Source organism: Saimiri boliviensis, chromosome X, assembly GCF_048565385.1.
Source record: "Saimiri boliviensis isolate mSaiBol1 chromosome X, mSaiBol1.pri, whole genome shotgun sequence".
In the NCBI taxonomy this organism is placed as follows: Eukaryota; Metazoa; Chordata; class Mammalia; order Primates; family Cebidae; genus Saimiri; species Saimiri boliviensis.
Window position 1 is genome coordinate 8,916,830 of NC_133470.1, and position 14,210 is coordinate 8,931,039.

The following is a 14,210-nucleotide window of genomic DNA, read 5'->3' on the forward strand; positions in this document are numbered from 1 at the left end:
GTTTATGTTTCTGTGTTTTTGCTTCTCGGGCAAGGTTTTGTTTTGTTTTTTTCTTCCTTGTTCCCTTCACCCACGGCTCAGTTTGCAAAAGCAGCTCGCTCTGCATGCCAGACCCCATTCTCATCCTCCTCTTCCCTTAGATTCCGAGCCGGCTTAGAATTAGCCCCCGCATCACCGGCTCCTGGGACCCTCCGCTCTATGCCCCTCAAGGAGGGAGCAGCTGTGTTCATCCCCCTACCCGCAAATGCCTCGGGTTCTTATTTGGCCGACACTCCCGCGGTGCTGCTGTCCAAAGACACACCTTCCTAGCCATCCCAGTGGTCACGTCTCGCCAACGCGGTTCGGGAGAAGCAGTGGGAACTCTGCGCTCCCCAGATCGAACCCGCTGCGCCGGGCATCTTCCTTCTCTTTCCCTTGACAAACGACCCAGCCTCAATCATCCCTGCTCCTTCTGATTGCTAGTTTTGTTTACGGAGCAAACCGAGGCTTTAGGCAACCTGCGGTTGCACGGCTCTCTTTCGGCTTGGAGAAGGAGGGGTAGCCTTCACAGTTCTCCAGTGTGCTGTTAGACCAGATCCTTCAGATCTGGAGGCACGCGCAGCGGGTAACAGGAGAGTGCCCCCTCCCCCCGGGCGGGTGGGGGTGGGGAGAGGAGTCGGGACTTGGCTTGGGGAAGGAGGCAGGGAGGCAGCTGCAGTGCTGCGAGGGGTGCGTGCGCGTGTGCTCAGCTCGCCTGCCGCCTCCCGGCTCCGTCTGCGCTCCTCCGGGCGCGGAGCAAGGGGTTCCGAGAGCCGGGAAGCCAGAGCAGCGCCTCTCGCCCAGGCCTCGCTTCCCTGGACGCCCAGCTGTCCCCCGGGCCAGAGCGCACGGGGCGGGGCGCGAGACCCGGGCCGCGCTCCCCGCCCCCGCCTCTCGCGCCCTGCCTGGCTCCCTCTCCATTGAGTTTTCCTGCCGCGGGTGCCCATCAATGGTCCTGCTCTGGGATGCACACGCAGCTCGCGGCCGGAGGGGGGTAGTAGCCTCCGCCTCCAGGTGCAGGCTCTCCCGGGCCGCCGCCGCCACCCGCTGTCGCCGCGACTCGAGCCCCAGGCGCACTGAGGTCCTGGCCATGGGGCTGCCGAGGCTGCTGTTGCTGGCGTGAGAAGGGGCGACGGAGTTGTCGCGCTCGGGGGTCCCCGGCTGCCTGCATGGATGTCTTCAGCTTTGTGAAGATTGCAAAGCTCTCGAGGTAGGGGCTGCGCGGGTTCCGTTTGCACTCAGGGCCGCTGCAAGTTGGTACCTTATTTTTCGGGAGGCTGGGTAGAAGCAAAAGCTGGAAAGCGCGGCGGGGTTTAAGATAAGAATGAAACGAAGTGGCCAGGGGCTGCCACGTTCAACTTATTTCTCTCTGACTGGTGAGGCTTGTGTAGCCACGGGTGTAGACCACACACAGAGAGGTACACACACGCCCTCACCAACACACCGATATTCACGACAGTTTGTTTTCCCTAAGGAAAAGCCCCAGTAGTGCTTGGGGTCCCATGTATAATTCAGGGCTAAGAGAAGGTGGTTGTCATTACTACTGCTAGGGAAAGCCAGAAGTGCTTGGAGCTTGGGTGCCTGCCTTTCAAGAGACCAAAAGTGCCGCTCTTCCCCCAACTCCTAAATTAAACCTCCACATCCCCACAAAGTCAGCTCCTAGGCTGACCAGGTGCTCCCAGTGGTGACCTAGATGGTGAGGCATGGAGATAGAAAAGAAAGACTTTTTTTTTTTTTCTTCCCCGTAACTATATTCTTAAGCCTTGAAAGATTTAGAAATTTTCTTCTAAGTGGCCGTGTTGTTAAAACAGTATCTACAACTAAATCATCAATTCAGACAGATTTCTTGAATAGTACTGATAAAGGAGGAACATTTCCACACTTGGGCCATCTAGGTGTTGCCTGGCCAGAGCACTCCTCCGGGTCTTCTACCCTGCTTATGCTTCCAAAGTCTTCACTGGAGCCAGAGTAAGGTCTGTGGTTCTTGCTGTGTGGCATTAACTGGAAAGAGCCAGATAGGACAGGTCTTAGGAAACCGTGCCCAACCTTTCCTGCCCCTGGAGCTCTTTATAGCAGTTACCACCAGGACATAGGAGGTAGACAGTGGGTTTTTCCAGGATGTAGCTTAAAAAACTTACTTGCAATATGGACAGAATAATCCCAGGTTTTCCTTCAGTCCTGAGTATCAGAGTGAGATGTGTTGATTGCATCAGGCAGGGATGAGCAGCTTCCAATATCCCGAGGCAGAAATGTGCATTGATTTTGTTTTATTAAATTCCATTTAGACCACTTCAGGAAGGTTATGTTTGGATGTTGCCATTCTTTCCTACATCTGCAGGTCTTTGTTCTTCCTGCCCATCTCCACCTTCCCTCTCTGCTAACATGGGCCAGTCTTCATGCCACAAGCAGATTTCCCCAGGGAGACGGGCCCAGCACAACTTACTCTAGGTAGACTGGAGATATACAGTTGATGGGTAAATACCTTTGTCTTAGAGCAGCTGAGGAAGAGGTGTTGTCGTGCAGATCAGAAGACTGATGTGTTAAGCAGTGGATGAATGTGGTGTGGCAAATTGTTTGCTTTCAAGCTGATCTCATAGAGGACCATTGCTTCACACCACTTTTCTATTAACTTCCTGCATGCTTCTGCCTCGGGCTAGATTCTAAACAGCTGTCAAATAATGAAGCAGCTGTGGGCAAGTTTAGAGATTGAGTGGTACCCTCTGTGTGATGGACAGAGATACGGCTAAAGGGAAAGAGAAGTTCAACCAACAGTATAGTTCAAAGTAACTAGGATGGTGGCCTCAGATGCTAAAAACAGATTAACAAAACATCTAGAGCGTTGATTTCGTCCTTAAACTTAGGAGCTTTGGAGAGGACTGTGTCACTGAAAAGATGTTTTATATTCTTTTTACTAAATTCTAGGATGCTTACCTGATATTCACAAATCTGAGTTTTATGCAAAACTCAAGCCAGGCTGTGGGGAGATTAGTATCTTATTTTAAAGAGAGTTTAAAATGTAGTAAATGAGTGTGAGTTTCACTTTCTATCCTTGATGTGATCCAGTAGAGTGTTTATTCTAAAGACAGACGGTGCAAATGTTCTGAGCTGATGTGCCGATTAAGAAGTCTTCCATCCATAGCATTCTTCCTTTTCCTCAGTGTGAGCACAAGGATGGTCCCTAAGCTGAGATAGAAATACCTTTAGAGGGTCATCGGCATGTAAAAACACATGTTTGCAGTTGCTTGTTTCTGCCTTGGGAGGAAGAAAATCTTGTATATGTTTTAAACACTGTTACAGAAATCAAGTTCTTTTCTCAAAGGTGAAGTATAAAAGTGCTTATACTGCAGGATTTTCCTGATTTCAGAATGGATAATCTTCCTAAAGGATTTAGCTTTGATCAGCGTGGTTACTTGAGTGCTTAAAATTCTCTTGGTTTAGAGGCAAACACATGTAGTTACCCTGGGTCTTGGCCTTGCCTTTGGTTCCTGCAAACTTGAGTTTCTAAATGTTAATTCAGAAAGCATATATTGGAAGTGATATTTGCTTAGTGCTCTGTGAGTAAAGACAGTGTAATTACAGAGAATTCCAAGAGAATATTAATCGACACTGGAATAAGTAAACTGCATATTTTGACTTTTTAAAGTGTCTACATTTAACTACTTCCAGAATCTATGCCCTTGTAATCATGGGAAAATCAGAATTCACATTGCCCCTCAAGAACCCAGTACCATTAAAAAAAAAATTGCTGCCAAGTGTTGGAATAGCTGGCAAGTAGTTGGGACCCTTTACATCTTCTGTTAGTTATGACCCTTGATTGCATCCTTCGTGGGTGGCACAGTGTGTCATGGTTCTATCTGGAAATGTGTTTTCCTGTTCTTCTAATTTTCTGGTTCTTAAACTGCTTGATAGTTTACATGCAGTTTTACTTCACTGTTTCCTTGGTAACAGTTCTATATTATTTTCCATCCTTGTAGATGAGAGCATTACAGATGATTGGTTTATAAACCAGTAATAGTATAAAAACAGGCATATATTTTTATTGTTACTGCTCTTTGTATTGACTATTTTATTTGTAAAAACAGATGCATTCTTTCAAATGTTTTTAGAAGAATGCAGTCCAGTAGAAAAACATATGATTATTCCCCTTTTGCCTGAGGGAGATGATTTAAGATCCAAAACTCATAGGGGTGTTATTAAATTGAATGATATGTTCATAGATTGAGTCCCTGATTTGATTTCTTTAAGCAAAATGATAAACTTGATGATAAAGATTGAATCCCCATTATTGATATGAAGATGATTTCTATAGTAGTAGGTAAATTTGGGGAATGCTTTATTTTGCATTTTCTTATAGTTGCATGAGTTACTTTGTGGTACGTAGCGGTGACTAATGTCTGTCATAATGAAGAATGCTAATTTCATTACAAGTATCATATTTGAGGAAGAATACAAAATATGTGTATATAATTTCCTTCGATTTTTATGTCAAATCCATTTAGATACTACTAAACTTTTGTCTTTTACCTTTACCTTGTTCAGAATTAAATATTTCCCAGGGAAAAGGGGAAGCTAAAGAAGTAATGCAAAAGGTCAAAATTTTCCCGTATCTGCTATTTTTATTGAGTAATTGTATTAATATTGCTGATAATAGTGAGTTCTGGAGGCTAGCAATGAAAAACCTCCAAAGACTCTGGATTTGAATTTTATTAAAAATGCTAGTTGCTCATCTTCTGAGTCCTTTCTAAATTCTGCTGATTTTTGTAGCTGTCAGGAGGTGAAGTGATGAACAGTTTCATAACAGAACTAGATTCCTGTTTTAGGAATATTTAACTCTAGTTTCCCAAGGGTTGCTAGTTTGAAGCTGTGAAAGTCTAGTTGCTCACAGTTCTGGGAAGAAGGCATGTAGTTCAGGCTTTGTACCATTTCAAGCAGCTTTCTCTTATTATCTGGGGCAAGTGAGTTTCACCTTCTTGCTATCAGAATTTGGTAAAGACTGTCAGCTACAGTGAAACTTACTTGTACTTTAAATGCATGACCTGGAAAGTTTCACTTTCTGCTTATGGTCCTTCCAGCTGTTCATTCTCTCCCTTTATACACACATACACTGTTCAACTTCAGTATTTTGTTATTTTGCTTGGGGTTAACCCTGGAAGTTTAGCTGTGAGAGAACATATATTATTGGTGAACTAGAAATGTATCTTTATGGAATGAACTTGAAATGACTGGTTTCACACCTAATAAGAAAACTCAAGACCACTTAAAAAATTTGTTGAAGCATACAGTCTTGAAATCTACCATCCTTACCATCAAATAATCTCAAACCTTGAAAGCTAAGCATAGGAGGAAAAGAACATCATGAACAGGCTAAACCAGGGGTTGGCACACTGTGGCCTATGTGCCAAATCTGGCTTGCTGTTATGGCACAGACTGTGAGCAAAGAATGGTTTATTTTTAAATGGTTCAAAAGTATCAAGAAAAGAATAATATGAAATTAAAATTTCATTCTCCATAAATAAGGTTTTATTGGAATGCATGTCCATCCATTTATGTGTTATCTATGGCTGCATTTGCTTGACAACAGCAAAGTCGAATAGATGCCACAGAGACCTTATGGCCCACAAAGCCTAAAATATTTACTTTCTGGCTCTTTATAGAAAAAATTAACTGACCCATGGGTTAAACAATGCCTTTTCCTGTTTTCTCCTCTTTATCTTTATCAGCACACACGTGGGCACACACATGTCAAATTGAGCATATTATAAATACTTGAATTCACTGATGCACATTGCCAACTAATATAGACCTTATCTTTATTGAAACTTCTGATCTCAAATTACTTATTGAACTGTTGGAAACTGACCAGTAGAAGTGGACATAATTGTCCTACTGGTTGCTCGAACTTGGGAAAATTATGCATGCTTATTCTTTGGTCACTAAGTTTTTGGGGGAGCTGGAGGATTACTTGTTAGGGTGATGTCTGCCTTCCATAAACATCCAGTTCAAAAATGGATGGAAAAAGAATGGGTAATACTACTTGTATAGCCTCAACCAATGTGTGCCGGTGAACTGATAATCAAGTCAACGGGAGAAAGCCTAGTATTTCCTTACAGTACACTTGAGCCATCTGGTCCTAATGGCTAATGACCTTCACTAATCTGTTTCCAAATGGAAATAAAACTAGATAAGTATATTTAGTTGTAGGCAGAGGAATGGAGGTAGGCTGTATCAATTTGGAGTTGAGTTTAATCTAACTTTCCTATGATTTGACTGAGAGCATTGTAATGAAAAACCATAGACTACCTTTAGTTCTTTACAGCAAAAACATATCAAAAGTATGCTGCCTTGCTTCTGAGTAATTTAGGTCATTATGTACTTAAACTGTGAAAATTATCTCGAAGAAATCTAAGCCTTAGTTTTAGATAACAAAGTTAGCATTCCCATTTTTTCTTTCCTGGCAAAGAGATGAGAAGGGTTTTCTGCCAGAACTGTTCTTTCAGAAATATATTTTCAGGTATGGTTTACAGAATTTGGCATAAGATAAATAGTCCATACTGAATAATTGGTGAGTGAAGTCATATGCAATTCATTCTAACATTTGTTGCAAACAAATTGTCATATTTGTTTAGCTGAACAATTATCGTGTCAGTACTTCTTGAATGTAAAGGAATACACACATTAAAAGTGAATAGCCTGTCAGAGAATAAACCTTTATTTTTGTTTTGACATTTGAAATATATATATATATATATATATATATATATATATATATATGTAATTGATGGTTAAAAAGTCATCAACTTGTATTTATAAGGAGTCTCTGTTTTACTCCTTAAGCTCAACAAGTAAAGTTATGAAAATATTAAAATGATTTTTTATAGATGTCAGTTTTTATTTTAGGAAGTCCTCTTTTTGAATGCTAGGAAAACACAATTATTTCTTTTTTTTTTTTGAGACAGAGTTTCGCTCTTGTTACCCAGGGTGGAGTGCAATGGCGCGATCTCGGCTCACCGCAACCTCCGCCTCCTGGGTTCAGGCAATTCTCCTGCCTCAGCCTCCTGAGTAGCTGGGATTACAGGCATGTGCCACCATGCCCAGCTAATTTTTTGTATTTTTAGTAGAGACGGGGTTTCACTATGTTGACCGGGATGGTCTCGATCTCTCGACCTCGTGATCCACCTGCCTCGGCCTCCCAAAGTGCTGGGATTATAGGCTTGAGCCACCGCGCCCGGCCGGAAAACACAATTATTTCTATGAAAGAAATGTTTCAAAAGTTTGAAAATGAAAAGTAATTTCCTTACAATTACAATTTACTATAGGATTTTAATTTTTATTTCGGTTATTCTTTATAGGCTTTGCATGTTTTATGAGATTTGCTTAATTGAAAACAAGAACATGATTACCTGACAAAGATGAGGTTCAAAGAAAGCAGTAGGCAAAAGTTCACAAAACTAATGTTAAAATTTTCCAAATGAATGTAGGAATGAGTGTATTTTTCTATTGAACTGCCACAGCTATTTAACTGATCAGAGACTGGTGTGGGGGAGAATATGCAGCCATCTGGCTAATTCAAAGCTGTTGTTTTGATTCTACATTGATAAAAAGAGAGAGAGAGAGAGACAGAGAAACAGAGACAGAGACAGAGAGAGAGAGAGAGAGAGAGAGAGAGAGAGAGAGAGACAGAGACAGAGAGAGACAGAGACAAATATCTAGGACTCCAGTTACAAGAACCATTGTAAATCACCATGGTCAGTATTTGTCTCTTTTGAAATTCATGATCCTAGTCACCAGTCTTTACCCCAGTACAGGAGTGGTTAGCAGTCTCAGGTATACAGTGATGGAGTCTGGAATTAATTTTGGTGTAAATCCCAAACATTCCCAAGTGAATTATGGCCCAGGGCAATGTCCCACTTTATAACCTATGGCCTGGGCTGGCAAATTATAACCTATCTGATGTGTTTAGTTATTTTAGAAAGCTTTATGGCCATTTTTATAAATAAAGTTTTATTTAAACTCAACCATGCCCTTTTGTTTCTGTACTGTGGCTGCTCTTGGGAGAGTTAGATAGCTGTGATGGAGACCACATGGCTTGCAAAATCTAAAATATTTACTTTCTGCCCTTTACATGGGTAGTTTACTGTTCTTTGATCTCTCTGCCCGGTACTCAAATTTCCCCTTGTGGGAGTCTGGGTGTCAGCCTCTTTTACTAGCAGGGGGAAGGATGGATACGATTGGAAGTTCGCCGTTTACACAGTCAGGGTATACTTGCCAGCCTCCCTCTGGGGGACTTAAACTGTCAGTACTTATAATACCACTTGCAGGTTAACTTGGAAGGTTTATAAAGTGAAAATTGGATCCTCTCTGTCCCCTCTGTCTATCTGCTTTTAAAGGCAAAATCCATCGTTATCTTTGCCCTTTTGGGTTTGACCCAATTCACTTGGTTCCTTTGAAAACCATATTTCTCAACACTTGTTATTCCACTTTTCCAGCCTTAACTTCCTATTCAACACCAAACACACATTTGTATACACAGACACACACACACACACACACACCACACACACACACACACACTGCTACCTCTAACCATATTGAACTTTTTAGAAGTTCTAAAAAGCACCACACTCTGAGCCTTTGCATAAATCCTTCATTTTGTCTGGAACAATCTTTATCTTGCCTCCTTTACACTTGGAAAATTCCCATCTATCTTTTATGTTTCAGCTTTTAATCTAAGGTTGTTCCTTGTCACCTTCTCCAACCTCCCAATTCTGGGTTAAATAGCTCAACTGACATCTTTCATTAGTGAAGATAATTTCACTGCTTTAACAGATTAACCCCTCCATTTTTAGTGGCTTATTTCTTGTTTGCTCGATGCAGAAAACAGGTATTCCTGATGGTGTGGGGAAGCTCTGCTATGTTCAGCCATTCTGAGAACCTGGATGGTAGGACTTTCTTATCTTCAGTATGATACCGAAGGTTGCCTAAACATCCATGTTCAGCTGACAGATGAGTAGAGAGAATGGTAGAAGATTGGGTACAAGGTTTTTAAGGGCCATGCCCAGAATTAAAGTATACCATTATACCCTCATTCCATTAGGCAGAACTCTGACCCTGTGTAACTGAGGCAAGCTGGGAAATTTAGTCCAAGTGTGCACCCTATCTATGCTGGACATCTCATGCCCTGCTCTTTTCATAACATTTCTTCATTATGTGGTAGACTGCGCTTTTGTTCCCAATTATTAAATCTTCCCTGAGTCCAAGCCTTTTCTGTGTGACATTGTAGTTGTACCTGCTAGAGGTAGATGGTACTTCTTTGCCTCATTGCTGTTGGCCAGTGGAATATGCACAGTAGACAGGGTATCTGTTTTGGTAAAAGTGTTTGGTAGGAGAATGTCTTTGAGGCATTGTACATTTAAAAAAAAAAACAAAGTAAAATGCAAAAAGATCTTAACATTGCTATATGAAGAACTGCCTAGTTTAACCTGTTGGTCCTAGAAGCTAGTTTCACGTGGCTCAGCACCATCAGGCAAACCTGTGAGCATGAAAACAGATGCTTATTCTTATATGACACTGTGTTATGCAGCATTGTTGTGGCAATGGTTGACTGGTATAGATTGTATTATAATTGAGTCCAGTTTTGATCTGTGTCTCATTTATGAACTCTTCAAGGGCAAATCCCCTTATATTAAACCTCCTTGGTTTATAGTAGATACAGAGGTACCTGGTTTCATTGCACGTTGGTTTGTTGGTGCCTTACAGATATTGCACTTTTTATGAATTGAAGGTTTGTGCCAACTCCACATCAAGCAATTCTGTCAGCACCATTTTTTCAACAGCATATGCTCATTTCGAGTCTCTGTGTCATATTTTTCTTTAATATTGCTATATCTGTTATGGTGATCTGTGATCAGTAATCTTGGATGTTACTACTGGAATTGTTTGATGTTACTATTGGAATTGTTTTGGGCTGTCATGAACCACACATATATGACAGCAAACTTAATTGATAAATGGTATGTGTGTTCTGACTGATGTACCAACTAGCCATTCCCCCATGTCTCTCCCTCTCCTCAGTCTCTCCTATTCCTTGAGACATAACAATATTTAAATCAGGCCAATGAATAACCCTACAGTAGCCTGTAAGTGTTCAATTGAAAGGAAGAGTTGTGCCTCTCTCACTTTAAATCAAAAGCCAGAAATAATCGTTTGTTGTCAAGGCATGTTGGAAGCTGAGATAGACCAAAAACTAGACCTCTTGTGCCAAACTGTGAATACAAAAAAATAAAAATAAAAAGTTCTTGAAGGAAATTAAAAGTGCTACTCCAGGAAACACACAAATGATAAGAAAGTGAAACAGCCTTATTGCTGATATGGAGAAAGTTTGAGTGGTCCAGATAGACGATCAAACCAGCCACAACATTCCATTAATCCAAAGCCTAATCTAGAGCAACACTCCCTCTTAAATTCTGTGAAAGCTGAAAAAAAGTGAGGAAGATGCAGATAAAACATTTGAAGTTAGCAGGGATTGGTTTGTGAGGCTTAAGGAAAGAAGCTGCCTCCGTAACATGAAGGTACAAGGTAAAGAAGCAAGTGCTGATGGAGAAGCTGCAGCAAATTATCCGGAAGACCTAGCTAAGATCAGTGATGAATATGACTATGCTAAACCACAGATTTTCAGTGTAGACTAACTTTCAATTGGAAGAAAATGCCATCTAGGACTTTAATGGCTGGAGAAGAAAAGTTAATGCCTAGCTTTAAAGGACAGGCTGACTCTTTTTGGGGGGACTAATGCAGCTGGTGACTTTAAGTTAAAGCCAATGTTCATTTGCCATTTCAAAAATTCTAGGGCCCTTAAGAATTATGCTAAATCTACTCTGCCTATGCTCTAGAAATGGAACAAGAAAGCCTGGATGACAATGCATCTATTGACAGCATGGTTTACTGAATATTTTAAGCCCACTATTGAAACTTAATGTTCAGGAAAAATAGATGTCTTTCAAAATATTACTGCCCATTGACAATGTACCAGGTCATCCAAGAGCTCTGAGGGAGATATACAAGGAGACTAATATTGTTTTCATGTCTGTTAACACGTTAACACAGCATCTCTTCTGCAGCCCAATGATCAAGGAGTAATTTTGACTTTCAAGTGTCATTATTTAAGGAACTTGGCTGGTCTGAAAGTAGTCAGTTATCTCAATTGACTGTTCACAGTCATAGGTGAACTTTTTGTTCTACTCTTTTCCACATTCTCACTACCATACTTGACTAGTCTGAAAAAAAGAAATATATTTTGTATTGTTATAGCTGCTATAGAGAGTGATTCCTGTGATGAATTTGGGCAAAGTATACGGAAAACCTTCTGGAAAGGATTCACCATTCTAGATGCCATTAAGAACATTCATAATTTATGGGAGAAGGTCAAAATATCATTAGCAGGAGTTTAGAAGAAGTTGATTCTAACCCTCATAGATGACTTTGAGTGGGGGTTCAAGACCAGTGCAGGAAGTAACTGCAGATGTTGCGGAAATAGCAAGAGAGCTAGACTTAGTAGTAGAGCCTAAAGATGAGACTGAATTGCTGCAATCCAATGGATTAAGGGTTACTTCTTATGGCTGAGCAAATAAAGTGGTCTCTTGACCATTCTACTCTTGGTGAACGTGCTGTGAGCACTGTTGAAATAACAACAACAAATTTGAATGTAGAACATGACATAAATTTAGTTGATAAAGAAGCAGCACGGTGTGACAGGATCGACTCCAACTTTTTTTTTTTTTTTTTTTTTTTTTGACGTGAAGTCTCACTCTGTCACCCAGGCTGGCATGCAATGGTGCAGTCTTGGCTCACTGCAACCTCTGCCTCCTGGGTTCAAGTGATTCTCCTGCTTCAGCCTCCCGAGTAGCTGGAACTACAGGTGTGTACCACCATGGCCAGCTAAATTTTGTATTTTTAGTAGAGATGGGATTTCATCATGTTGGCCAGGATGGTCTCAATTTCTTGACCTCGTGATTTGCCCTCCTCGGCCTCCCAGAATACTGGGATTACAGGCATGAGCCACCATGCCCAGCCAATTGACTCCAATTTTGAAAGAAGTTCTGTGAGTAAAATGCTATCAAACAGCATCACATGCTACAGAGAAATCTTTCATGAGAGGAAGAGTCAGCAAACTTCATTGTCTTATTTTAAGACATTACTACAGCCACCCCAGCCTTCAGCTACCACTACCTTGATGAGTCAGCACCCATCAACACGGAGGCAAGACCCTCTACCAGCAGAAATATGATGACCCACTAAAGGCTCAGATGATCATTAGCATTTTTTTTAACAATAAGGTGTTTTTAAATTAAGGTATGCACATTGTTCGTTTAGACATAATGCTATTCCATACTTAGTAAACTACAGTATAGTATAAACATAACTTTTATATGCACTGGGAAACCAAAAAAATTATGTGACTCATTTTATTGCAATATTAGCTTTATTGAAGTAGTCTGGAACCAAACCTTCGATATCTCTGAGGTATGTCTGTACTGAGTAAGTATTTGGTGAAGTGTGAATGAATCAGAGTGAAACCATACTGTATTCCACATGATGTCAAATATTGATTATCACAGATATGGCTGCTTCTGTACGTCATTCATCAGATCGGACTGCTCCTCTGATTTTTAGGATCTGCTGTCACTGCTTATTTATTGTAGCCATTTTACCCTTGGCAGTGAACTGTTTCCTACCTCTACAGCTTGGAACCCATCCCTACATCTGGGCCCATATCAGCCCTACATCTGGGCCCATATCCTCTCATGCTCATATTTTTTTTTTCTTTCCCTTCCTTCTTGTCCTGAAAATCCTAGTCTTTTCTAATTATATGCATTTCGTCTTTAGTGCCAAGAGAGAATTGTAGGTAATATTGTAAAATAGATATAACGTTTAAAGAAAATAGAAGGCTAAGTGACATCATTGCTGATAGAAATTCAAGTATTTGTGTATCTTTTCTTTATATGTTCTATATATTAAAAACTTTTTACAATAAAAGCATCCTGCTTTTACAATCAGAAAAACATCTTAAAGGATTGTAAAATACTGAAAGATTTGATAATGGGAGTTTTTGTAGTTAAATGTGATATTAAAGAATCTATGATCAGGTATTTTGCATATGGTATATTGAGAAAATGAAATTTTTAAAAACTCAAAAGTGAAAAACTCACTCTACTAAGTGAAAGGCATTGTCTTGCTAAAATATATATATTTGACGTAGAGTTAGTTTTTATATCTCTCTTTTGAAATACCACACTGAAAGAACAAATTTTAAGAAAAAGGCCTATGAAAACTTTGCTTAAAAATTAAAATACAGCACCACCTATGGAAAAAAAAACAGAAGGAAATGCTCTATGCAGTGATATAGAACAATCTCTGAATACATTTATTGTTAAGCAAAAAAAACAAAAAATAGGTAAAGTAAAAACCTTTAAAAAGATGAGGGAGATGCAATATATATTTTTTCTTCTTGTGTTTGCATAGCAATGACTGGAAAGATACACACAAAAAAATAACATTACTTAAATCTGTAAAGGGGTAGTTAAGAGGGTTATACGTGTACAGGAGTACATGAGTGGTTCTCCACATCCCCAGCCACGCTTTGTATTTTTATTTTATTTTGATTTGAAACCCCAGGTATATATTACCAAATAAAAGTAAGCTTAATTTCAAAAATGCCAAAAGAATACCCATATAAACTCAAAGGTCCAAACAATAATATCCACAAATTCTTCAAATATTTTTGATTGTAAAAGTAGGATACCTTTATTGTAAAAAAGTTTTGAATACATAGACTGTATTTAAAACAGTATATAAATACTTGAAATTCTATCAGCAATTACATATAGTCAGACTTCTATTTTCTTTAAATTTACAACTGTTTTACAGTTAACATAAATACACGATTCTATCCTTAAGTTTGTACAGAATATTTTGTTCCCATATTATTAAACTTTCTTTATAAATATAAAAGTAACAGCTACATGTACCACAGTTTACTTAATGATTTTCTATTTATTGACATTTATATTTTTCCAGTGTTTTGCTTTGGATAACAATGTGATGAATATCTTTACAGCTACGTCTTTGAATTTCATGGGCAGATTTTTTTTCTTATGATATTAAAAATAGTATACTGAGCATTTCAAAACCCAAAAAAG

The 14,210-nt window shown here is 39.9% G+C and overlaps 1 protein-coding gene across 10 annotated transcripts in view; it reads left to right on the forward strand.

Annotated features, from left to right (window-relative positions):
- Positions 1 to 14,210, forward strand: part of FRMPD4 (FERM and PDZ domain containing 4) — a 915,426-nt gene that overhangs the window by 312,316 nt on the left and 588,900 nt on the right. For 6 of the 10 annotated variants that reach the window (XM_074391530.1, XM_074391526.1, XM_074391533.1 and 3 more), the window contains exon 1: positions 2 to 1,228. The exons of the other annotated variants lie outside the window; for them this stretch is intronic. Coding sequence is in view for 2 of the 6 variants with exons in the window: in XM_003920310.4 (XP_003920359.2) it covers positions 1,188 to 1,228 (41 nt within the window). In the remaining 4 variants the exon portion in view is untranslated. Of the gene's footprint in view, position 1; positions 1,229 to 14,210 lie in introns of those variants that run through there. 10 annotated transcript variants of the gene reach the window in all.